At 41.8% G+C, this 27,557-nt stretch overlaps 1 protein-coding gene across 9 annotated transcripts in view; it reads right to left on the bottom strand.

Annotated features, from left to right (window-relative positions):
- ADCYAP1R1 (ADCYAP receptor type I) overlaps window positions 1-27,557 on the bottom strand; it is a 188,867-nt gene that overhangs the window by 76,505 nt on the left and 84,805 nt on the right. For all 9 annotated transcript variants that reach the window (XM_038391727.2, XM_038391730.2, XM_038391729.2 and 6 more), the window contains one exon: window positions 4,178-4,285. In XM_038391727.2, the coding sequence (XP_038247655.1) occupies window positions 4,178-4,285 (108 nt within the window). The remainder of the gene's footprint in view (window positions 1-4,177; window positions 4,286-27,557) is intronic.

Below are 27,557 nucleotides of genomic sequence, written 5' to 3'. Positions count from 1 at the left end.
CTGACTAGGTTCAGCGGTGGCCGTGAAGAACTGCATCACCCCACTGAAGATGCCATCGCTGGGCTAGACGACTATGCACACGCTAAATAAATACTTGCCACAATGTCAAGCAGATGGCAATCTCTGAACACTGCATTCTGCCATCTGTACTAGGTTTTACTCAAGCTCTGATATACTAATCTGGACCAATAGAATTAATCGCTCCCAAACCTGTCAGTCATGCCAAACAGAGTTGTGGGGGCTTTCTGGACTTCAACAGCCTTCTTTTGAAAGACAGCATTTTCAATGGGTGGGAAAAAATGAAAAATAAGAAACCAGCCAACATTGCTATTAAGGATCACAGCTCATTAAATTACACTCTGTGGGACCAAGATGCTTCACTGTAGTGCCTTGACCTCCTTTGTTACACAGCAGTGCAACATCACAGCTTTGCCACACGCCACCACAATTTATTTACCAAAGATGAGCAGGGATGCTTTGAATGGCCTGTGAACTAGGACATGTCAGCAGCAGAATCAACACTGGCACTGTACTACAAAAATCATGACAAACGGCAACTTTATGCCTAAACTTAAATGTCCAGCCTAAATTGTCCTTGCTACAATTTAAGCCCAGTCTTCCTGTCCTATCTTCAGAGGTTAATGAGTACAATTTACCTCCCTCCTGCTTGTAACAACCTTTATGTACTTGAAAACTGTGATCATGCCCCCCCCAATCTTCTCTTCTCCAGACTAAACAAACCCAGCTTTTTCAATATTCCCTCATAGGTCATGTTTTATAGACCTTTAATCATTTGTGCTGCTCTTCTTTGGACTTTCTCCAATTTGTCCACATCTTTCCTGAAATGTGGCGCCCAGAACTGGACACAATACTCCAGTTGAGGCCTAATCAGCATGGTAGAGAATGGAAGAATTACTTCATGTCTTGCTTTCAACACTCCTGCGAATACATCCCAGAATGAGATTTACTTTTTTTGCAACAGCGTTACACTGTTGACTCATATTTAGCTTGTGATCCACTATGATCCCTTGTGAACCCCCAGATCCCTTTCCCCTGTACTCCTTCCTAAGCACTCATTTCCCATTTTGTATGTGGGCAACTGATTGTTCCTTCCTAAGTGGAGTACTTTGCATTTGTTCTTATTGAATTTCATCCTATTTACTTCAGACCATTTTTCCAGTTTGTCCATGAGTGCAGGGAACTGGAGTAGAAGACCTCTCAAGGTTGCTTCCAGTCCTATGATTCTCTGATTTATAACCTCCCCAAAAGACTAAAATGAAAGCAAGGTTTCTGGATTGATGGATGGAGGTCACATAAATATATTTTCAAGAAAGAAATGTTGCATCCTGGAATCCCAGCAGAGCTACAGCTCAGAAACTTGGATCTGTCCTTAACATACTAGAGTAGAAGAGATTTGGGAGCAATTCTGCAATTCTCAGCCAGATGGATCTTGAAATATCATTTTGGTTACTGTTTTCATCTCATGTGAAATGTCCTATCCTGGGATGTCCAGTAATTAACCAACCCTTTATAATGGAACAGTCATAGAAATGTGACTATTGCTCCACTCTGTTCCTACTGAAACAAAAATACCGGATAAATAAAAATAAAAAAGTTGTAAGGATGATATAAAAATGTCGTGGGGATCTGAAATGGATGTAGAGTCTTCCACCTTTGGGTCACTAGTACAAAGCCAGTCTGAGTTAATAGTGGCCTCACATTGTTAACGATCTAATAGCTCGTTTAGTTACTTGATGATTTGGCAGGTCTTGGACTTGTTTCTAATGGACAGGTTTTCACATGATAACTGCAAGTGATGCCACCTGGCACTTGTTAGTAATTTTGGCATGGAGACCAAGAGGGCTGAATCGGTATTTACACTGCACTTCTTCTCACCTTTCCAGGTCAAGGTTGAGAGCTCAACCAGCCAAGGACCAACTGTGGAAGGCAACACGTGACAAAAATCCTAAATGCAGGACACAAAAGTATTTATGCAGAAGACTTAAAAGTACTGCCGGATTCATCCCTTTGTGGTACATAGCTCTGCCTGCACGTGCAGTTCTGCAGCTGTTTATTTCCGATGCAGAGAGAGCACCAAATATGGGTGGAATGTAAATAAATGCAGGACTGACATTCATAATGGCGAGGGACACTTGGGAGGTCTGGGGTTGAGGCATGTTTACTATAGAGAAATCTTGCCTGTGTTGTAGATAAACAGCACATCACTCTGCATTGCCAAACCAGCAACATCCATGAGCAGAGCACTGGCATAAAAAAAGAAAAGATCTTCTACGTTGCCAAGCTTCAGCTCAAGGATATTTAAAGAATGTGATTATAAACCACTCAAAAATAGGGGCTTCTAATGGAACATCATCTGACAAGAACCTCTACTGAAAGCCGGGCTGCTATAATTACATCAGAAGAAAATGATAAATAAGCTGCCAGTTGGTGCACAATAAACATTATAAAAGCATTCTGCCTTCAGAAAGCGAGCACCCCATGATTATTGTACTGGGAAAACTTTTGGTTGAATGTAACTGCTGCTCTGGAGATGACCTGAATGAACTAGTTTGGCCATCAGACTGAGTGAGTGACTCTGTGTGTGTGTGTGACTGATGCAGATGGGTATCCATGTCTCAGGGTGGTCAAAAATCCATGGAGAGAGCAATAATTTTCTTGACTGTGCTATCTCCATAAAACTCTGGCTGGTCGTTTTGCTATCATCACTAGCCTTTGATGATTTAGAAAGTGCATCTCTGAGTCACTACAGAACCAATTCCTTAGCACTATTGAGGCTGCTGCAGCTGGTCTTATATATTATAGGACATCAAAAATAAGGTCTTTGTGACAACATTTAGTCATATAAAATCCAAAATAGCGTTTGTACAAGAGTAAATGACCAGGACACTGAAGCAAGCATAACAGTGTAATGGGGTTTAGCACACACATGAATTTGTGCATGAAGTCCTTACTTGCTCAAATATACAAAGCTTTTTCTGTACAGTGTTTGCAGGAGCAAATGTGGACTTTACTATAGAAGAATGTATGTGAAAAATTTGCAAAATAGCCGTAGGGATCAGGATCAAGTTTTGTTAGCACCCCTCTCAATGGGAGCTGCCATTTAACTGATACATCACTGGATTAGGATTGGCGCTGGGAGGAATTGTCCAGAATTGGGCTATTTAACAGCAGTAAAAATGTGGTTACTGGATTATTATTAAAAACAAAACTTGCCAAACAAATTTGAAAGTTTGTCTCTCTCATGCATTCAAGTGGGAACCTCATTTCCTGTGCCTTAATGTCAATAATCAGACTAAATAGTTTAATAGTTAATTATAACTTGCTCAAGTCCTGAAGATTTTACTCAGGCCAAATTCCCATTGATTTCATTGGGAGTTTTGCATGAGGAAGGACTGAGGGCTTGATTGGGATAGTTAGGCACAACCCTGCATTGAAGATGATGTACAGCTGTACTGCCCCAGAGGGAACACCAAGAGCTATCAGCCTCCTGAATGCCTCAGGCTGCATATTCACTGCTACTGCTACCCTTGATTCACCTACTGCGCCCCCAGCGAGCTACACCGACAGATGCCTGGGGTGGTAGGACCATAGCCCCTTCCATTTCCACCCCTTATAGGGAGCATAAATAGAGCCACCCCCGCCCTTGGGTGAATGAAGGCGCTGGAATTCTTCCTGACCTTTACATGGGCCACACAAGAGGGGAGGTTCCTTCTACCCTCTCCCCCTCCCCACCACACGTGCATGAGGCCAACCAGAATCTGACCCTGAGTTTTGACTTCATGACCTGTCTCTCTCACTCTTTTTTTTTTTAAATTTTGTATTAATAATACAAGGCCCTTAGACAGCAATCACTATTCCCATTAGCTTCAATCAGTATCTAAAGGCGCAGCTTTCTATTTTGTAATTAGCCATAGCATAGTGATCCTCTCATCTTGTATATTACGTGATGCTTTCCTCCACACACACACAAATCCTGGAAGCCTGACGTATTGTTTACACACAATGCCTCCAGCAGCCCCAGTCCACTAAAGAGCTTTTGATCCCCTTTAATAGTACCAATTGCTTGGCTGTATGATCAGCATGACTGCAAGCAGCAAGAGGCTACTGAATCTAGCAACCATATGGAACAAATGAAGAAAGGAGAAGAGCACTTTACCGTCTTCAGAGTTAATAATTCTGAACAGAGCCGGACACTTGACAAAGACGATTTCACCCACACTCGCCGACTTCCAGCATGTAATATTATCCCACATCCCAGGGCAACCTATAGAAGAGAAAGAGAGAAATAAAAAAAGAGTTGCAATCAAATCCAATCGCCTTTCAATTTGCTGTAGTGCTTTATAGTTACCTCCATCTCATAGCCATAAACATACTGTCCATTACTCTAAAGGAGTGTAACACTTTCATATAGACTTAAAATGGGTGGGATTATTTTGTACTGACTGCAACAGTATTAAACAGGAGGCATCACAATGGTACCAGAACAGTGATAATGGGGCCATACTCTCTGTGGGCAGAAATTGAAACTAATTAAGCTGTGCCAATCAAGCTGCACCAATTTATTGCACCGGAGAGTCTGGCCCCCAGATACCACATTCTGCTCTAATGTAGCTATCAGTGAACACAATGGGCCAAATCCCGAGGCCTTTCATCAGTTTTCCCTTCAGGCAAACAAGCCTCTGGGATAAAACCTGAGAGGTCCTGAAGACCAGAAACACCCCAAGAGGTCAGCACCTGTCAGGATCTGGTCCAGTCACTTCAGCGGGAGTTTGCCTAAGGACTACATGATAAGTGAGGGTGGGCTCTGGGAGTGGGAGTGCAGGGCCCAGATCCCCAAAAGCATTTAGGTACTTAGCTCCCACTGATTTCAAGGGACATTAGAAGCCTAAATACCTTTTGAAGGTCTAGGCCCAAGAGCCATTCCTCCTTCACCCTGTGCTCCCTGCATAAGGGCAAGGCACCGATTAGGCATGGGATAATCCCCAGCTAGCACAGGGGAAGCTAGGGTTACCATGTTTGAAATGCAAAAAAAAACCCAGCATCTCTTCCACCCAAGGCAAGCCCGCTGCAACTCCAACCCCTGGGCAACTCTGCAACCCTCCCATCTACCCCCTCAATAGCCACTTATAGTATTTAGAGAGAGAACACGTATAGATAAGATTGAGAACACCGCTCGTCTCCTCACTCGCGTGACTCAAACCCTCTCTCACACACACAGACGGTGCACTTGCGTGTTGGTGGGAAGACAGCTGCTGTCTTTTTAATCGTGTTGATCTGTTATCGTTTAAACTGCAGAAGTGGGAACACTGCAGCATCTTTAGCTGGACTCAGAAATAATAATAATGCAAATCTTTAGACGCGTGTAAAAAAAACAACAACAACAACAAAAATCCAGCAGATTAAATTATTTTTCTGGCAACTGGCAAATCCATAAAAAAAAACAGACAGGCCAACAAATACTGGCCAGGTGGTCACCCTGGGAGCAACCCGTACTCCCCCTCCCATGTAGGTAGCATAGATCATAAATATTAAGGCCAGAAGGGACCATTATGGTCATCTAGTCCAATTTCCTGCATAGCAATAGCCAGAGAACCTCACCCTATATTTCCCCTGCATCCAGAACATTATTTCTGGTTAAGGTAGATATCTTTTAGTGATGGAGAATCCACCACCTCACCAGGTAAAGTGTTGTAATGTTAAAAAAAATGCACCTTATTTCCAATCTGAATTGCTCTAGCTTCAACTTCCAGCCATTCAATGGATCTTATTCTACCTTCATCCGCTGGATTAAAGATCAGATCACAATCAGAAATCTCCATGTGCAGGTATTTAGATTTTTAAAGGCATGTCGCCATTATTTGGTCAGCATTGCAAGGCATAAGAAATTTAGATGGCTAAATCCCAATTTGAAAAGTGATTTAGGCAAGTAGGTCCAGGTCTTTAAAGGTATTTAGGTGCATAACTCCCACTGATTTCAATAGGAGTTAGATTTCTAACACCCAGATCCTCAAAGGTATTTAGGAGAATAAGTCCCATTGACTTTCACTAAGAAAAAGCTCCTTAGTCACTTATAAAAATGGGACTCACCAGCTAATCACATAGGCCTTGCTGCACTGAACGCAAGCAATGCCTAAATACCTTTAAAAATCTGGGCCTTGTAGGCTGTGATCAAGTCACCATTTAACCCTTTCTCAGATAAACTACATTGATGGAGCTTCAGAAGTCAGGTTTCAGAGTAGCAGACGTGTTAGTCAGTATCTGTAAAAAGAAAAGGAGTACTTGTGGCACCTTAGAGACTAACAAATTTATTAGAGCATAAGCTTTCGTGAGCTACAGCTCACTTCATCGGATGCATAAAAAATTTGTTAGTCTCCAAGGTGCCACAAGTACTCCTTTTCTTTCTTCAGAAGTCAATCACTGCATGGCATGGGTTCCAGACCTTGATTCAATCCTTAGCTCTTTTCTGAATGCATTTCCAGTTTGTCAACATCCTTTCTAAAGGGTTGACATCAGAACAAGACACAGGATTCCAGCAGTGGTCTCCCTAGTGCTGTATGCAGTGCTCCAGCCATAACCCCCGTCCTTGGGTTGTCCTTAGCCAGTGTGCCAAAGCCAGAACCAGCCAATGTAGTTTAAAGCATCCTTGAGGTTGCTCTAAACTATGCTAGGGAATGGACAAGCAGAAAACTGGCTATAGAACTGGGATGCCAGAACCTACTACTTCTGCCCACCATCTTCAACTGTGCCTAGCAGATAGAAGGTTGGATCCTCAGCTTATGTAATTCATCTTAACACCATTGATTTCAATCTATCTGCCCCATAGCATGCAGACAATCTGGGCCAGCATCTTTTTCTTCTTATTCAAGTAAAAAAAAAAAACTTTGCTTGCTTGTTTGTTTAGGATGATGGGGAGCAACATAAACCCCTAAAAAAACAGAAAAAAGGCTCATTCTTATCAGCTTCTGGAGATAAGGTAAAACAGCTAAGCTCCTGTTCTTTTCTGAGCTCTGCTGTCAGAAACATGACAAGCTCTGAACATTTTTCAAGGAGCATCTCACTGGCAAGGAAATTCTTTAGCATGACCACCAATGAAATTCTTTAAATTTAAAGTCTCCAACTTTCAGGGTTGTAAACCTGGTAGGCTTGCCAGTTTGCAGAACAGTTCAGAGAACTCCCTCAAATTCCGCATTAATATCCACAAAATGATTTTGCAAGAAGCCCTCAAATTGGAATTGTATTCTGCAGCTGTATGAAAAGAAATGGACAGAAAATCTAACCCTCTCTACTACCGCATGATTGCTTTCTGGTTCTTTGCATTTGATGTTGAATCGGAGTACATAATCTCATCAATTTTAAAGGGAGTACTGTACTTGTCTGAATGGTTCTGCTGCTAAATTCCCGCTCTTACTGTGAGTGAAAGAAAGCTCTTCAGTCAAAGGAGACAATTCTTTAGAATGCCATTGTTGCCGTTTGGGTACAGATACAATACAGGGCAGATCATTGGCTGGAGTAAATAAACAAAGCTCTATTGACGTCAAATGCTATGCCAATTTACATCGGCTGAGAAAATATGTTCACTGAACTGTACTTGCTCAGTGAGTTTTTCCACTGACTTCAATGGTACTGGGATCAGGCCTTATGTTTTCTTACCGAATAAAGAGCAGATCCTAAAACACATAATGACTGACTTGGGAGTGTAAAGATTGTTTTTATGAGTGTTTGGGTTACATGTTTGAACAGTGTGGGTCACACTGATTCATAAAGTCTAAGGCCAGTCTGAACTCCTGCTTAGCACAGGCCATCAGACTTTCCTGAATTAATTGCTGTTTGAACTAGAGCAGATCTTTTAGAAAAAATACCCAGTCTTGATTTTAAAATTGCCAGTGATGGAGAACCCACCTCAACCCTTGGTATGTTGTTCCAATCGTTAACCAACCTCAATTATGTGTGGCATATTTCCAGCTTGAATTAGTCTAGCTTCAACTTCTAGCCATTGGATCATGTTAGACCTTTGTTTGCTAGATCAAAGAGCCAATTAAGAAATTTTAAACTTATAAACTATGATCAAGTCACCCCTTAACCTTCCCTTGGTCAAGACTCAAACTGCTTGAGTCTGTCATGGTACAGCATGTTATCCAACCCTTTAAATCATTCTTGTGGCCCTTCACTGAACCCTCTCCAATTTATCAACATCCTTCTTGACTTGTGGGCATTAGAACTAGACACAGTATACCAGAAAGAGTCACACCACTGGCAGCAGCAGAGATAATATCACCACCTTACTCCTACTCAATATTCCCCTGCTTATACATCCATGGATCAGATTAGCCCTTTTGGCTACAACATCACACTGCAAACTCATGTTCAGCTGATCATCCACCATCACCCCCAAGTCTTTTTCAGACTCACTGCTTCCCGCGCCAGAGACCCCATCCTGTCAGCACAGCCTGCACTTTGTTCCTAGGATGTACATGTGACGCTGGCAGACCAGGTACCAGCTCATGTCGAAACCCCAGGTCAATTCACTGATGTATCAGTATAGATAAAAGTAATTGTTAAAGTATATTTGGTGTTTAAAAGTAATGAAAACGAATAGTATGTTACTTGCCTTGTTTTCACTTGTCTGTATCCTGTTATAATGTACCAGCAAACATTTACATTGTGTGGACCCCTGCAACCAAATAACCCATCAAAGGAGAAATAAGCCTTGTGGAATGCAAATGAAGAACTTGAACAGAAAAGTGCTCATTTCAAAGCCAGTGGTCATCGTGGGTGACCATCAGAGGACAAAGACTCAAAATGCATTCCTCACTCTCTGTCATCAAAGGAAAAAGCCCATGTCAGTAGTGACACCTTCAGCTTGTTTTCTGTGAAGCTATAAGAATGGATTCAAGGAGAGATCCTTCATCTTTGGACTGTTTGGACTCATACAGGGAAGTGTACCAGATGCAAAGCAGAGATTTCCAGAGACAATCAGACAATCTGAAAAGACTTTTAGGAAATAGGCAGTTTATTACATCTCTGTCACCATTAGGAATTACTAACTGTGACTCACCTTTGCATATATTTTACCTGCTTTAACCTCTCAATAACTCTCATTTTCTTTTCTTAGCTAATAAATCTTTAGTTATTTTACTATAGAATTGGCTGCCAGCATTGTCTTTGGTGTAAGATATAAAGTACAAATTGATCTGCAGTAAGAGACTGGTCTTTTGGGACTGGGAGCAACCTGATATGCTGTGATTTTTGGTATAAGTGACCTTTTATCACAAAGTCCAGTTTGACTGGGTGGCAAGATAGGCTGAAGAGTCCGAGGGGACTGTCTGTGACTCTATGGTAAGACTGGCACAGGGATCCAGGAGTTCACATTTTTTACTGGCTTAGTGAACTCTAATTATAGAACATACCACCAATTTGGGGTGTCTGCCTTGTTTTCTGACAGCCTGCCCTGAGATAGGCACTCACAGTTATGTGCCATTCCAGACAATGTGACAGTACCTTTTATATTTGGCTATATTAAAAACACATACTGTTTGCTTGCATCCAGCTTACAAAGCAATTCAGTTCACTTTGTATCGATGACCTGTCCTCTTAGTTATTTGCAAACTTTGTTAATTCTGATTTTATGTTCTCCTCCAGGTCACTGATAAAAAATATTAAATAGCAGAGGACCAAGAATCGATCCGTGGGGCACCCCTTGAGAAGCATACCTATTCCATGATCATTCCATTTACAATTCTATTTTGAAGCCTGTCAGTTAGCCAGTTTTTAAACTAGTTCATGATTGATACAAAATTAACCTTTTAAATCAAAATACCATACTGCACCAAGTCAAATGCCCTCTAGTAATGGACCACTACCAATGTTAGGATTCTTTTTGTTCCTAATATACTTAAAATAGTGTCAAATAGCAAAATAAAATCATAACTAAATAATGTTGGAATGGCATCTGAACCTTTATTCAGATTTGCTGACCACAGCATACTCCAATGTTGCTGCAAATCGTCTCTCTAAATCTTTTCTGGGGGTTTGAAGAAATTGCTAATTGAAGCCACCTGTCTACCAGTTTCAGAGTAGCAGCCGTGTTAGTCTGTATCCATAAAAAGAAAAGAAGCCTTAGAGACTAACAAATTTATTAGAGCATAAGCTTTAGCTCACGAAAGCTTATGCTCTAATAAATTTGTTAGTCTCTAAGGTGCCACAAGTACTCCTTTTCTTTTTACTGTCTATCTGTGTCAGTCCATTTGCCAGATGGGGGCTTTCCTCTAAGAATGCTATTGTCTGCTATTAAGAAACAGAAACCTCATTCTCCAGAAGGCTCAAAGACATCGACTAGCAAAGGTTAATTATATAATCAGGATGATAAAGATGGAAATCCAGATCAAATTATACACTGTTAGTTTTGGTAAACTGGGATGCCCACTGTCTGTTCACCCACTAGGAACTGTATTTGTCATATAAATCTTAAGACATTTAATAATATGCTCTATAATGCTGTGCTATATGAAAGTCAATACAAAACCAGGGGCTATGTAAATATGCTCGGTAATGAGACATTTTCATCCAAGAGGTGTCTGAAACAATCAAAGAGACTAATGAGATTTTATGTGAACCACCTGCTGTGTTTTTCCCCAAAATCAAACACCTTTGGTGGAAATGGGGTAAACTTTTTTCTCTCTTCTAATTGGTATTCTTGAAAATACTGGAACAGTAATAGAGACCATACACAAAATGAGAACCACATGTGTTTGGCAACAAATTAATAGGGGAGAAATGCATTGTAATGCTTCTGCCATGAGTGCAGGGGGCTGGACTAGATGACCTCTCAAGGTCCCTTCCAGTCCTATGATTCTATGGTTGTAATACTGTGCTTGAAATTCAGTGCTAATGAAGCTCTACCATTATTATTTATATTATGATAGCACTTAGCACAACAGAAGTCCAGGCTCCATTATATAGGCACTGTACAAACACACAGCAAGAAATGTTTGTTTAGCTACCAGGCAGGGACAAAAACAGATAAAGGGAAAATAAAGGGAGAGAGAGATGAAGTGATTGGCTCAAGTTGAGACAGAAGATCAGTGAGAGCCAGGCATAGGAGCTGGAACTAGGGGTGCTGCTGCATCCCCTGGCTTGAAGTGGTTTCCATCATATGCAGGGTTTACAGTTTGGTTCAATGGCTCTCAGCACCCCCCACTATACAAATTGTTCCAGAACCCCTGAAGTCAGGAATAAAACACAGGCCTCCTGTGTCTACTCCACTGTACCCCGTAAACCCTACTGCCACCCCCTGCCATGAAAAGAATATTTGAACTGGACAAACTTTTTGCTGCCAGATCACAGGGAGCAGGATTATAGAATCATATAATCATAGAATATCAGGGTTGGAAGGGACTTCAGGAGGTATCTAGTCCAACCCCCTGCTCAAAGCAGGACCAATTCCCAACTAAATCATCCCAGCCAGGGCTTTGTCAAGCCTGACCTTAAAAACATCTAAGGAAGGAGATTCCACCACTTCCCTAGGTAACCCATTCCTAGGGATAAATGAAGAAGAAAAAGGTAGCAGCAGAGAGAGGACGCACACATTGCTAAGGGCCAGATTATGTGAATCTTTTACTCACATTAGTGACCTGTCACTCACCCCAGTAATCCCATCACATTTAGCCCATTGAATTCAAGAGGACCACCTGGGTGAGTAACTACTCACCAGTGCGAGTAAGGGGTTCATGATCTGGCAATAAGACAAGACACGTGCTGAGGCTATAAACTGCCAAGCCAGGAGAAGCCCTGATAGCCTTTAGGCTGGGAGAGAGAAAAACTTTGTTCACTGTTGCTCTCTGTAATCTGTTCATACTCTGTGACACAAGCTTTACAGCTGCTTTACAGATGCTACTAAGATCCTGCTATATATGTTTCTTTACCATTATTGGTTTGTTTCTATTTGTTTTTGACCCTATGCAAATAAACGTTGCCTCAATTTAAGATAATCAGATGAGGTGACTTAAACAGGGACAAACGGTGGTGATGCCTCTGAGGGAAGGAATACTCCATCCAACCTTCAGAGTGAGAAAAGTGAGTGTGGACACTAAGAGCAGGATTAGGTGCCTAAATACGTCAAAACCCGGATGGGTTGGGATCTCCTTCCCAAACCATGGCATAGGGCAGCGAGGGCGTAGGGAGAGGTGAATGGTGCCAGCTGGAGTTATGTAGATCTGTTACATTAAAAAATAAACTCACATTGGGCAGGGATGGTGTCCCTAGCCTCTGTTTTGCCAAAAGCTGGGAATGAGTGCCAGGCGATGGATCACTTGGTGATCACCTGTTCTGTTCATTCCCTCTGGGGAACCTGGCACTGGTCACTGTCGGAAAACAGGATACTGGGCTAGATGGACCCTTGGTCTGACCCAGTAGGGCCATTCTTATGTTCTAGATTGCTGCTGAAATATAGACCAGAGACCTGAAGGGATAGAAAAGTAGCAAAATACCACTACCCACTCACTACTGGCCATCTGGTAGTCGAGCCGATCAGTCAAACAACTCTTGGGTAGAAGATTTAGGGCCAGTTCCACAGCTGGCGTGCTTTGGCACAGCTCCACTGAAGCCAATGAATCTATGCTGATTAACACCAGATGAAGTCTTGTCCCATCATGGATATAGTAAAGGTCGGGTTTCCTCTTATTCTTCCAGTTAATGACCAACATTGTCCTTGTAAAGGGCATCTCAAAAGCAGACATACTCTACTTATCCCCCCACAACCCCATCACCTCCTACAGGCCAGCAGGCTTCAACAACAACAGAGGTATGGCCTACGTCAAAGAGAAGTGGCCATACCTGATATTCTATGAAGTGCATGCTGCATTCAGAAGGATGTTCTTCTAGTTAAAGACACCATGTGAGTCTTGGAAAATCTGCACTCCATTCCTAGCTCTGTTGAAGTCTCCTAGGATGACCTCAAGCAGATCAATTGGGATATCGGTACACAGCAATCAGATGGTGCAATTTGCAGCTTGTGTAGACATACCTGAGAGAGCTTTAATCTAGCTCATTCAAGTAGCGAAGCAGTGCAGACCTGGCAGCATGGGTTTCAATGTAGGCTAGCTGCCTGAATAATAACTAAGGGTTTGGGGGAATTTGTACAGCCCATGCTCCCATAGCTTAACTGCTCCAGGACTTGAGCGAGCTAGATTAAAGCTATCTCAGATACCTCTACACAAGCTGCAATCACACACAGTGTAGACCTACCAAGAATCTCTCTCTGCCTCAGTTCCCACTCTGTAAAACTGAGATCATAACACTTTCTATCTTCCATCCTTTCTTTGTTTAGACTGAAAGCTCTTGAGTGTGTGTATGTGCCATGCCTAAAACAACAGAGCCCTGACGTCCGTTGGGCCCCTTCGATGCAACTGTAATATCATCATTATGGCAATTCTATATTAGGCCAAACACAATTACGGCCACATTCAACGTTGGTTTAATTCCAGTAAAATCCAGCAAAGGGGTTATACCAAGGATGAAACTGGCTTGTAAACTGCTGAACAAAGAGACAACATGTGTCTAGAGATACAAGACTTCACTACAAATTGAAAACTATGGAAACGTATCTTTTAAATGTCTTCTGTCAAAAGAAGAAATTAAAACCAAGGAGACAGCATCAAAAGCCTTCCAATTCCCCCCCAGGGCTCACATAAGCTTTCTTCCCGTGTTTAGCTTTGAATGCAGCCTCTCTACAGTGATGTGCTTTCTTTTTGCTCTGCTATTCCTGGCAGCCGAAAGACTCCCTTCATATCTGAACCGGTCCTTGAGAGAAAAGGACTCAGAACTCAGGTTGAACAGCAATGACAAAGACCTCTTTTGCGGTAGTGTTAACCCTACTCTTCACACAAGCACAGGCCGGGGAAACAGCCATGTCATTTCAGCGCTCTCTCTTCTCCAGCTGCTGTCTCAAAATTCTAAATTTTGATACATGGCAAATATAGGCCCAGATTCTCAGCTGGTGAAAGTCTGTATAACTCCACTGACTTCACTGGAGCAATGTCAAAGATCTGGCCTATATTTTTTAACCAGTTACAATAGCCGTGTTATTTCCTTAAATGAAAAATACATTTAAATTACAGACCACAGATGAAACCCACCCAGTTTGTTCTACAATGCTCTGTGATTTTACTCATCTCCTCATTCATTGCTTTAAAATATCACCTTCAAGGTCAAGTTGCTTCAGAAGAGTAATATCAGAGGAAATGTAATGTTGAGAGCCAGCATATTTAAGCTAAATTCAGCCATGTACAATAACTTTTAAAGGGCATCCTAAGAATAAAGCCTTTTATAGGTAGGGTGAATGTGATCTAGGGGCTTCCCACTGAAATATAAATCACATTATTTCAGTAGTCAAAGACATACATGAGTATGTGAGCAGGGGTCCTACATTTTTAAAAGTGATAAGTGAGTTTGTGTGGTCAAATTGAGACACCTATAAAGGGGATTGATTTACAGAGATGGGAGAGCCACACTTTCTGAACATCAGGCCCCTTCTGAAGATCAGGTACCCAAAAAAATCACTTGTCAGTTTTTAAAACCATAGGATGGTAAAAAGAAAAAAAAATCTCCAAATAAATTCCAGAATACGTTGTAGAAGAAAGGCTTGCTAATGGGAGATCTATTAAGGGAGAAGGCTGCTGATTTAGTAATAATTATGTATTAAATCTTGCATGTTGGGAATTTGTTTGACCTCTTGCAAGAAGCAAAAAAACAGAGAGTCACTCCCTCAAAGAGCTTATGGCATGTACAAGACAGCCACAGGCAACTGGGCACAATGGGAAGCCCAGAGAAGAATGACCGGGACATTTTTCTTCAGTTTATCAACATTTTTTATTTACGTCTTGTGGGCACTGAGGAAAATATGAATCTTTTGGATGGATTTGAATGGTGACTTGTTGGTGGCCCAGAATACATAAGTCATTCCAGATATTTTAACTTCTATACCCCTCAGTTTTTTAGTAATACGAGCATTTGAAAGAAAAAGGTATCACTGTTTATTAAGAATTAATCTATTTCTGAACTAATCCTCTCTTTTGGACATCATAGTGAAAGGAGGTGGAAATAAGTTATGAACAAAAGGAGGATTAAGACTTGAGGGACAAAAAGCAGGAGCCGATGACCTGTTGAGCTGCCAAATCAGGAAATGCAAATGGGTTGAAGGGCATGGATATATCCATCATGCCAATGTCCCTTAGAAACAAAAAAGTTTAAAAAAATGAAATATAAATCATCTAAGGCATGGTTTTCAGAAGTTCATGGGAGGCATCTGTCATAAATATAAAGGGAAGGGTAAATACCTTTAAATCCCTCCTGGCCAGAGGAAAAACCCTTTCACCTGTAAAGGGTTAAGAAGCTAGGATAACCTCACTGGCACCTGACCAAAATGACCAATGAGGAGACAAGATACTTTCAAAGCTGGAGGGAGGGAGAAACAAAGGTTCTCTCTGTCTATGTGTTGCCTTTGCCGGGACCAGAGCAGAAATGAAGGTCAGAACTCCTGTAAAGGGTTAATAAGCAATTTAGTTAGATTCTGTTTTGTTTAAATGGCTGATAAAATAAGTTGTGCTGAATGGAATGTATATTCCTGTTTTTGTGTCTTTTTGTAACTTAAGGTTTTGCCTAGAGGGATTCTCTATGTTTTGGATCTGATTACCCTGTAAGGTATTTACCATCTTGATTTTACAGAGGTGATTCTTTTACTTTTTCTTCAATTACAATTCTTCTTTTAAGAACCTGATTGATTTTTCATTGTTCTTAAGATCCAAGGGTTTGGGTCTGTGTTCACCGATGCAAATTGGTGAGGATTTTTATCAAGCCTTCCCCAGGAAAGGGGGTGTAGGGTTTGGGAGGATTTTGGGGGGAAAGACGTTTCCAAGCGGGCTCTTTCCCTGTTATATATTTGTTAGACGCTTAGATTCATAGATACTAAGGTCAGAAGGGACCACTCTGATCATCTAGTCCGACCTCCTGCACAGCGCAGGCCACAGAATGTCACCCACCACTCCTATGAAAAACCTCACCCATGTCTGAGCTATTGAAGTCCTCAAATCATGGTTCAAAACTTCAAGGAGCAGAGAAGCCTCCCTCCAGTCAACCATGCCCCATGCTACAGAGGAAGGCAAAAAAACCTCCAGGGCCTCTCCAATCTGCCCTGGAGGAAAACTCCCTCCCGACCCCAAACATGGCAATCAGCCAAACCCTGAGCACATGGGCAAGATTCACCAGCCAGATACCCAGGAAAGAGTTTTCTATAGTAAATCAGATCCCATCCATCTAATATCCCATCTCAGGGAATTTGGCCTATTTACCCTGAATATTTAAAGATCAATTACTTACCAAAATCCCATTATCCCATCATACCATCTCCTCCATAAACTTATCGAGTAGAATCTTAAAACCAGATAGATCTTTTGCCCCCACTGCTTCCCTTGGAAGGTTATTCCAAAACTTCACTCCTCTGATGGTTAAAAACCTTCGTCTGATTTCAAGTCTAAACTTCCTGGTGGCCAGTTTATACCCATTTGTTCTTGTGTCCACATTGGTGCTGAGCTTAAATAATTCCTCTCCCTCTCCTATATTTATCCCTCTGATATATTTATAGAGAGCAATCATATCTCCCCTCAACCTTCTTTTAGTTAGGCTAAACAAGCCAAGCTCCTTAAGTCTCCTTTCATAAGACAAGTTTTCCATTCCTCGGATCATCCTAGTAGCCCTTCTCTGTACCTGCTCCAGTTTGAATTCATCCTTTTTAAACATGGGAGACCAGAACTGCACACAGTATTCTAGGTGAGGTCTCACCAGTGCCTTGTATAACGGTACTAAAACCTCCTTATCCCTACTGGAAATGCCTCTCCTGATGCATCCCAAAACCGCATTAGCTTTTTTCACAGCCATATCACATTGGCAGCTCATAGTCATCCTATGATCAACCAATACTCCAAGGTCCTTCTCCTCTTCCGTTACTTCTAATTGATGCGTCCCCAATTTATAACTAAAATTCTTGTTATTAATCCCTAAATGCATAACCTTACACTTCTCACTATTAAATTTCATCCTATTACTATTACTCCAGTTTACAAGGTCATCCAGATCCTCCTGTATAATATCCCTATCCTTCTCCGAATTGGCAATACCTCCCAGCTTTGTATCATCTGCAAACTTTATTAGCACACTCCCACTTTTTGTGCCAAGGTCAGTAACAAAAAGATTAAATAAGATTGGTCCCAAAACCGATCCCTGAGGAACTCCACTGGTAACCTCCCTCCAACCTGACAGTTCGCCTTTCAGTAGGACCCGTTGCAGTCTCCCCTTTAACCAATTCCTTATCCACCTTCTGATGTTCATATTGATCCCCATCTTCTCCAATTTAACTAATAATTCCCCATGTGGCACAGTATCAAATGCCTTACTGAAATCTAGGTAAATTAGATCCACTGCATTTCCTTTATCTAAAAAATCTGTTACTTTTTCAAAAAAGGAGATTAGGTTGGTTTGGCACGATCTACCTTTTGTAAAACCATGTTGTATTTTGTCCCATTTACCATTGACTTCAATGTCCTTAACTAATTTCTCCTTCAAAATTTTTTCCAGGACCTTGCATACTACAGATGTCAAACTAACTGGCCTGTAGTTACCCGGATCACTTTTTTTTCCTTTCTTAAAAATAGGAACTATATTAGCAATTCTCCAATCATTCGGTACTATTCCTGAGTTTACAGATTCATTAAAAATTCTTGCTAAGGGGCTTGCAATTTCAGGTGCCAATTCCTTTAATATTCTTGGATGAAGATTATCTGGGCCCCCCGATTTAGTCCCATTAAGCTGTTTCAGTTTCGCTTCTACCTCTGATATGGTAATATCTACCTCTATATCCTCCTTCCCATTTGTCATGCTACCATTATCCCCAAGATCCTCTTTAGCCTTATTAAAGACTGAGGCAAAGTATTTGTTTAGATATTGGGCCATGCCTAGATTATCTTTAACCTCCGCTCCATCCTCAGTGTTAAGCGGCACCACTTCTTCCTTCTTAGTTTTCTTCTTATTTATATGGCTATAGAACCTTTTACTATTGGTTTTAATTCCCTTTGCAAGGTCCAACTCTACTCGACTTTTAGCCTCTCTCACTTTATCCCTACATCTTCTGACCTCAATTAGGTAGCTTTCCTTGCTGATCCCTCCCATCTTCCACTCCCTGTATGCTTTCTGCTTCTTCATAATCACCTCTCTAAGATGCTTGCTCATCCAGCTTGGTCTACAACTCCTTCCTATGAATTTTTTCCCCTTTCTTGGGATACAGGCTTCCGATAGCTTCTGCAGTTTTGATTTAAAGTAATCCCAGGCCTCAACTACCTTTAGATCCATAAGTTCTTCAGTCCAATCCACTTCCCTAACTAATTTCCTTAATTTTTGAAAGTCAGCCCTTTTGAAATCAAAAACCCTAGTTGCAGATTTATTTTTGTTAATCCTTCCATTTAGTTTGAACTGAATTAGCTCACGATCACTTGAGCCAAGATTGTCCCCTACAACCATTTCTTCTATGAGGTCCTCGCTACTCACCAAAATTAAATCTAAAATGGCATCCCCTCTAGTCGGTTCAGCAACTACTTGATGAAGGAATCCATCAGCTATCGCATCTAGGAAAATCTGAGCCCTATTATTATTACTAGCACTGGTCCTCCAGTCTATATCTGGGAAGTTAAAGTCTCCCATGATCACGCAGTTTCCATTAGTATTTACTTTATTAAAGACATTAAAAAGGGCTCTATCCATATCCAAATTAGATCCCGGAGGTCTATAGCACACCCCAAGCACTATCGTAGGAGAGGCTTTACTAGTTTTCTTCCGCAATGTAATTTTTGCCCAGACGGACTCTGTCTTATCCATTGCATCGCTTCTTATTTCTTTACATTCTACCTCATCGTTGATATACAATGCTACTCCACCACCTTTACCTTTATTTCTGTCTTTCCTAAACAGCACATACCCTTCAATACCTGTAGTCCAGTCATGACTACTATTCCACCATGTTTCTGTTATCCCTATAATATCTGGTTTCACTTCCTGCACCAGTAGCTCTAGTTCCTCCATTTTGTTACCTAGACTCCTCGCATTGGTGTACAAACATCTTAATTTTTGCTGTTTGGCCTCGCTCACATTTTGTACCCTATTAGGCACAGGTTTCAGAGTAGCAGCCGTGTTAGTCTGTATTCGCAAAAAGAAAAGGAGTACTTGTGGCACCTTAGAGACTAACAAATTTATTAGAGCATAAGCTTTCGTGAGCTACAGGCACAGTCATTGTACAGCCAGTATAACCTATTAGACTAGTATCCACACCGCCCTCGCTCCTTATATACATTCTCCTACCCATGGCTGTATCCTTTCTTACTTCATCTTCTTCCCTCTCAATGCTAAAATCTGGCGTGGAGATTTTCTGGACATCTCCCATCCATCTCCCCCCAATTCCTAGTTTAAAGCTCTCTTTATCAGTTGTGCCAGCCTCGATCCTAGAAGTCTATTTCCTTCCCTACTCAGATGAAGTCCATCCCGAGAGAACTGACCTCTGTCCGTGAATGCCTCCCAGTGGCCATACATCCCAAAGCCCTCCTTATAGCACCACTGCCTAAGCCATCTGTTGATAGTCATAATCTTGTCACGCCTTTGTTGCCCTTCTCTAGGAACAGGAAGGATCCCGCTAAAGATCACCTGAGCCTCAATTTCCTTAAGCGTCTTCCCCAGCCTAGCATAGTCTCCCTTGATACTTTCCAGCGAGAATCTGGCTGTATCATTTGTTCCCACATGAAGGATAATTAGGGGATTCTTTCCCGCTCCCTTGAGGATCCTTTTCAACCTCAGGTCTACATCCCGTATCTTAGCACCCGGAAGACAGCACACCCTTCTATTCTCAGGATCAGCTCTAGTTACAGGCCTGTCTATTCTTCTCAATAAAGAGTCCCCGATCACATAGACCTGCCTTTTCCTGGTGACAGTGCTATTCTCCAGTCTCTCCCCTGTTCCCTCTGGCTGCAAGTTCTTTCCATTCCTATTTTCCCTTACAATCCTCTTCAACCCATCCTGTATCCTCCTGGGGCTCATATTTGGTGTAGTCTCCCTTGACTCTTCCCCTTTTTCTATAGGGCTAGCCTCTCTTCTCTTCTTCCTTACCCTTCCACCTTCAGCGACTACCTGCTGAGCCCCTTCTTCATTTTCCAACTCTGCAAACCTGTTCCTAAGCTCTATTTCTCCTGCACTAGCCTGTCTTTTTCTCTGCCTGGTTCTTTGAGTCACATGTTTCCACTGACCACTTTCCTCATCCAGTCTCCCCTCAAAATTCCCCAGCCCTGCTTCCATCTGCGAGTCTGAGCTTTTCCCTTCAGATACCTCATATCTTTGCTCCATCATCTGCTCAAACCCCTTCCTAAACTCAATCAGACTTTCCACCTGCATCTCCAAACCTCGGATCTTTTCCTCCATCAGCTCTATCAGACGGCATTTCATGCAGACAAAACTCTTACCGGTTCCCCCCTCCAGGATCATGTACATACCACAGCTTCCACATCCAGTCATCCTCAATGTGTCTTTCACTGCAGGAGTCACTCCCACAGCTGCCTCTGTATCTGTCATCTCCTTCCCACCTAAATCCTGTTAATCTGGGAAACACAAGCCACACCAAAAAGACCACCCCCCCAGCAAAAGCAAACCCCAAACAAGCACAATACAAACTCCCTTTTCAAACTCCCACTCAAACTCCCCTGTTTAGAGCTCTGTTTGCTAGCTCCTGTGCCGCTGCAGCTGTCTGTAAGCTGGCTGCTTGGTGGTGGCAGCAATAAAGTCCAAGGGCAAAAGGTAAAATAAAGATTGTATCTTGAGGAAGTTTTAACCTAAGCTGGTAAAAATAAGTTTGGGGAGGTTTCATGCAGATCCCCACATCTGTACCCTACAGTTCAGAGTGAGGAAGGAACCTTGACCGCATCAATGTATCATTAATATAGTGAACCTGCACTAAGGGCCACCCCCAATAAATAAACCCATATTTAAAGCACCTTCTGCACTAGCTGAGTTTCCACATGGCCTCTAGGTACTGTCCTTTGTCGAATGCATTGTAGGAATCTAACATTTGATGTGACAAAAGTGTGGATAAGAATTGAGATGTCACATGCAGAAGAAAAATGGTAAGTAATCGTCTTGCCATGGGCAGATAGTAAAGAACACTGATGGGCACTGATGCTACCTGGCTAGCCAGTAGCAGCCACTAATCCAGAGATGCACACCCTCCTCCTAGATGTGAGTCTGTGTTGAGGGACCTGAAATGACCCCTGCCTCATTCTACATGCTCTGTCATATCTGGGCTGAGTCTCAGCCAGTTCACTTCCAAACTCTTAACTCAGCCAGAAGCAGAATACTCACCTGTGTGTTCTCCCTGTATGATAGCCAGGCCTAAAATTGGATTGACTGAGGTGTAGGACATTTAACTGCTCCACTCATTGCCAGAACTGTCTCACCAAAATCTTCTTCACAGTCTGCTCCCCCAAAGTGAGCTCTGAAAAGAGTTTTTCTCCACATCAAGAGCCGTTTTACTGAGGTGAGGCCTGACAAGCACTTCATTATACTTGATAGGACTTGATCTGCTGAAGGGAGACAATCTTCTCCAGTAACTGATCTGATACCTCAGTGTTGGACTTCAGCAATCTAGAGGAACATGAGTTGGACTCAGAGGTCAGAACCCGAAGCTTGCCCAGTACTTCCAGAACTTCAGTGGTAAAGGAATGTCAAATCGATCCGTCTAGTCACAGGTCTGTAACTATGAACGAATGACTAGGTTCCAAAGTAGAGCAATTTTTATTTACAAAGACCGAAGCTCAAGCCCTTCATTACCCTACCTTTAAAGGCATTGGAGCAGATCCCAGGTGGTGCAGCTTGTCATAGCTCCTTTGAAATCAATGTAGCTATGACAATTTACAGCAGCCAGTGATCTTCCCCCTTATGTCCATATTCTGCTACCCTTACTCCCATTGACTTGAGTTGTACCTTTATGAATACATCTACCCTGAGCTCAGAGGCCCGCGACATGGTCTCAGCTGGCTCAGATCAGCTGACTTGGGATTGGACTGCAGGCTAAAAATTATAGTGTAGATGATTGGGCTCAAGCTGCAGCCTGGGTTCTGGGTCCCTCCCCATCATGGGGTCCCAGAGCCTGGGCTCCAGCCCGAGCCCAAATGTCTACAACACAGCTAAAAAGCCCCATAAGCCTGAGTCAGCTGACACGAGTCAGCCATAAGCATTTCATTGCAGTGTAGACATACCCTTTCTGAAGTTAGGTCATCTAAAACACGAGCAAGGGGATCAGAATGTGGCCCTTACTATCGCTATCCACTGTGTTTCTGTATACTGTAGCAGTCCATTGACACATGAAATAAAAAAGGGTGTCCTTTGGAGATGGTCTGAAGATGACAGGTTTGGATTTTGCCAGACCTAAACCACTTCTATTTCAGAGCAGGGCCCTATTTTATTCAAATCAAAGTTCAACGGAGTTGAGTTCTCCAACTTCATAATGACTCCCCATCAACAAAGCACTCAGGTACTATTTAGAGATTTCTCCTCCCAACATCTCTGTGAAGTAGGCATGTGTCATTATTCCCATTTCATAGGTGGGGAAACTCAAGCAAAAAACGACAACAACAACAACAATACACGCAAAAGGTCAAACAAATTCTTATCACACAAGATTTAATACATAATTTTTAATAAAACAGCAGCCTTCTCCCTTAATAGAAGATCTTCCATTAGCAGGTCTTTCATCTACCATTAACCAGAAGAGCATCCTTCCTCAGTAGGCTGAAAGGCTTGTGTTTTATCCCTTATTTGTTAATCTTGTAGACTTGATCAATAAAATAAAGAGGCTAGGTTTTTAATTTATTTGCTAGACTATTTTGCACATGGGAAATGCAGTTTTTTAAAGGACGGGAGCTGTTATTTGTCAGGAGAGAGGCACAAACCTTTTAACATTGTTTAAATTCTTTACAATCACTGGATATTTATTCTGAGCTCATGCTCAGCGCTGCAGTCTCATTCTCACCTGCCAAGAAAATCTTGTCAAAGAAAAGCTCCGGAATCCTTTAAGTCCTGTCAACCAATTGGCAGTAGGTGCAGCATTTTGGAGAGCTTAAAAGGGAAACTGAAATTTGGACAAAGATTCTGGAACTATTCCTTCATCTAATTACATAGAAGAGTAAGACACCAATAAATCTGGGCAGTGTTGTTTTTAAAAGGTGTTTTTCAAGTATAATAAAAGTGAATTATTCTCATCAGAGAAAGTCAGCTATTGCTGGTCTGGGGGCATAGGGCCTGTTGCTGCAAGCCTTTTCTCACATCTGCCATCCTTACTGCTAGAATCATAGAAGTATAGGACCATAAGGGACCTCAGTAGGTCGTCTAGTCCAGTCCCCTGCATTCAAGGCAGGGCTATGTAATAACCCTGGATATGTAAAAAACCCTGTAATAACCCTGGCTATGTAATAACCCAGGAATAACCATTCCTGACAGGTGCTGTCTAACCTGCTCTTAAAAATCTCCAATGATGAAGATTCCACAACTTCCCTAGGCAATTTATTCCAGTGCTTAATCATCCTGACACTTAGGAAGTTTTTCCTTATACCCAGCTGAAAACTCCTTTGCTGCAATTTAAGCCCATTGCTTCTTATCCTATCCTCAGAGGTTAACGAGAACAATTTCCACCCTCTTCCTTATAACAACTTTTATGTACTTGAAAACTGTTCTCATGTCCCCTCTCAGGGCAAGTCTACACTAGCACTTAAGTTGATCTAACTTGCAACCCTCAAGGGTGTGAAAAAGACACCCCCCGAGCAACGCAAGTTACAGCGACCTAAGCGCTGTCCGCACCACCAACATACCTTCTGCCTCTCATGGAGATGGAGTAATCATGCCAATGAGAGAGCGCTTTCCTGTTGACATAGAGCGTCTTCACCAGACTTGCTACAGTGGCGCAGCTGCATTCGTGAAGCTGGGCTAATGTAGCACTTCTAGTGTAGACCTGCCCTCAGCCTTCTCTTCTCCAAACTAAACAAACCAACTTTTTTCAATCTTTCCTGATAAGTCATGGAGGATAACTAATGTGACGCCAATTTTTAAAAAGATCTCCAGAGATGACCCTAGCAACTACAGGCCAGTAAGCCTCACTTCAGTACAGGGCAAATTGGTTGAAAGTAGCGTAAAGAATAAAATTGTCAGACACATAGATGAACATAATTTGTTGGGAAATAGTCAACATGGTTTTTGTAAAGGAAAATCATGCCTCACCGATCTACTGGAATTCTTTGAGGGGGTCAACAAGCGTGCGGACAAAGGAGATCCAGTGGATATAGTGTATTTAGATTTTCAGAAAGCCTTTGACAAGTCCCTCACCAAAGGCTCTTAAGCAAAATAAGCAGTCATGGGATAAGAGGGAAGGTTCTCTCATGGATTGGTAACTGATTAAAAGATAGGAAACAAAGGGTAGGAATAAATGGTCAGTTTTCAGAATGGAGAGAGGTAAACAGTGGTGTCCCCCAGGGATCTTTACTGGGCCCAGTCCTATTTAACATATTCATAAATGATCTGGAAACGGGTAAACAGTGAGATGGCAAAATTTGCAGATGATACAAAACTGCTCAAGATAGTTAAGTCCCAGGCAGATTGCGAAGAACTACAAAAGGATCTCACAGAACTGGCTGACTGGGCAACAAAATGGCAGATGAAATTTAATGTTGATAAATGCAAAGTAATGCACATTGGAAAACATAATCCTAACTACACGTACACAATTTTGGGGTCTAAATTAGCTTTTACCACTCAAGAAAGAGATCTTGGAATCATTGTGGATAGTTCTCTAAAATCATTCACTCAATGTACAGCAGCAGTCAAAAAAGCAAACAGAATGTTGGGAATCATCAAGAAAGGGATAGATAATAAGACAGAAAATATCATATTGCCTCTGTATAAATCCATGGTACACCCACACCTTGAATACTGTGTGCAAATGTGGTCGCCCCATCTCAAAAAAGATATATTGGAATTGGAAAGGGTCAGAAAAAAGGCAACAAAAATGATTAAGGGTATGGAAGAGCTTCCATATGAGGAGAGATTAATAAGACTGGGACTTTTCAGCTTGGAAAAGTGGTGACTACGGGGGGATATGACAGAGGTCTATAAAATCATGAGTGGTATAGAGAAAGTAAATAAGGAAGTGTTATTTACTCCTTCTCATAATACAAGAACAAGGGGCCACCAAATGAGATTAATAGGTAGCAGGTTTAAAACAAACACAAGAAAGTATTTTTTCATGCAACGCACTGTCAACCTCTGGAACTCCTTGCCAGAGGGTGTTGTGAAAGCCAAAACTATAACGGGGTTCAAAAGGGAGCTAGATAGATTCATGGAAGATAGGTCCATCAATGGCTATTAGCCAGGATGGGCAGGAATGGTGTCCCTAGCCTCTGTTTGCCAGAAGCTGGGATTGAGTGACAGGGCATGGATCACTTGATGATAACCTGTCTGTTCATTCCCTTTGGGGCACCTGCCATTGGCCACTGTCAGAAGACAGGATACTGGGCTTGATGGACCTTTGGTCTGAGCCAGTATGGCCATTCTTATGTTCTTTTGTCATGTTTTCTAGACCTTGAATCATTTTTGTTGCTCTCCTGTGGACTTTCTCCAATTTGTGCACATCTTTCCTGAAATGTGGCGCCCAGAACTGGACACAATGCTCCAGCTGAGGCCTAATCAGTGTGGAGTAGAGCGGAAGAATTACTTCTCGTGTCTTGCTTACAAGATTCCTGCTAATACATCCCAGAAGGATGTTCACTTTTTTTACAACAGTGTTACACTCTTGACTCATATTTAGCCTGTTATCGATTCACTATGACTCCCAGATCCCTTTCCAGAGTACTCCTTCCTAGGCAGTTATTTCCCATTGTGTATGGGTGCAACTGATTGTTCCTTCCTCAGTGGAGTACTTAGCATTTGTCTTTATTGAATTTCATCCTATTCACTTCAGACCATTTCTCCAGTTTGTCCAAATCATTTTAAATTTTAATCCTATCCTCCAAAGCACTTGCAACCCCTCCCAGCTTGGTATTGTCCACAGACTTTATAAGTGTACTCTATGTCATTATCTAAATCACTGATGAAGATATTGAACAGAACCAGACTCAGGACTGGTCCCTGCAGTACCCCACTCATTATGCCCTTCCAGCTTGACTGTGAACCACTGATAACTACTCTCTGGGAATGGTTTTCCAACCAGTTATGCACCCACATTATAATAGCACCATCTAGGCTTTATTTCCCTAGTTTGTTTATAAGATGGTCAGGTAAGACAGTATCAAAAACATTACTAAAGTCAAGATATACCACATCTACCACTTCCCCGCACCCACAAGACTTGTTACCCTGTCAAAGAAAGCTATCAGGTTGGTTTGACATGATTTGTTCTTGACAAATCCATACTGACTGTTACTTACCACCTTTTTGTCTTCTAGGTATTTGCAAATTGATTGCTTAATAATTTGCTCCACTATCTTTCCGGGTACTGAAATTAAGATGACTAGTCTATAATTCCTTGGGTTGTCCTTATTCTGCTTTTTACAGATGGACGCTATATTTGCCCTTTTCCAGTCCTCTGGAATCTCTCCTGTCTTCCATGACTTTTCAAAGATAATTGCTAAAGGCTCAGATATCTCCTCAGCTCCTTGAGTATTCCAGGAGTAATATGAGTAGTAATATGAGCATTCATATTCGGGCCTAGCCCACCTCAGATTCTGCACTAAAGGGCATGGTAAAAATTACCTGGAGTGGATTAGACAGACACCACAGGTTACAGAAAGAGAGCAAGACAACGCAGAGAGAGATGCAGAAAGACATTCATCTGCTCAGCAACATTTCCCTTTTCATAAACTATTGGCTCAGCATTTGACAGATATTACTTAGGCAGAATTCCTGCAAGTGAATTTTACCTGGAGAGAATTTTTAGTATAAACTTGACTGAGGACTGTAGGATTGGGCCTTCTGTTAGCCAACAGGATTGTCTGTGGGGATGCCATATTAAAATGGCGGTCCTCCCTGAAGAACGTCAAAAATAACCCCAAGTGTGGAGATAGTAGGACAGTGCCATATTTCTAAAAAATGTTTTAATAATAGCTGGACCCCTAAGTCCTTTATTTCCATGCACAAGACCATTTCTTCGTCTGTTTTTCTGCTCTTTTGTTTAAAAATAGAATTATCCGTAGTGAAATGACATGCATCTCTGAGCAGAAGAGAATTGTTAGTAGATCTTGGGTCAAATTTATCCCTGATGTAACCCCACTGATATCAAAAAAGTGATGCCAAGGATGCATCTAGCCCTTTGTGTTTACTCCTCCAAATATTCCAAGACTGAGAAATGAGTGAATTAAATATTTTTTTTCTCTGAGCAAACTCCATAATTGATTTAGTGGTGAGTCAAGCAATTC

Source organism: Dermochelys coriacea, chromosome 2, assembly GCF_009764565.3.
Source record: "Dermochelys coriacea isolate rDerCor1 chromosome 2, rDerCor1.pri.v4, whole genome shotgun sequence".
NCBI classification, from domain to species: domain Eukaryota; kingdom Metazoa; phylum Chordata; order Testudines; family Dermochelyidae; genus Dermochelys; species Dermochelys coriacea.
The sequence above is the reverse complement of the archived record's forward strand: the minus strand, read 5'-3'. Positions and strand labels throughout refer to the sequence as shown.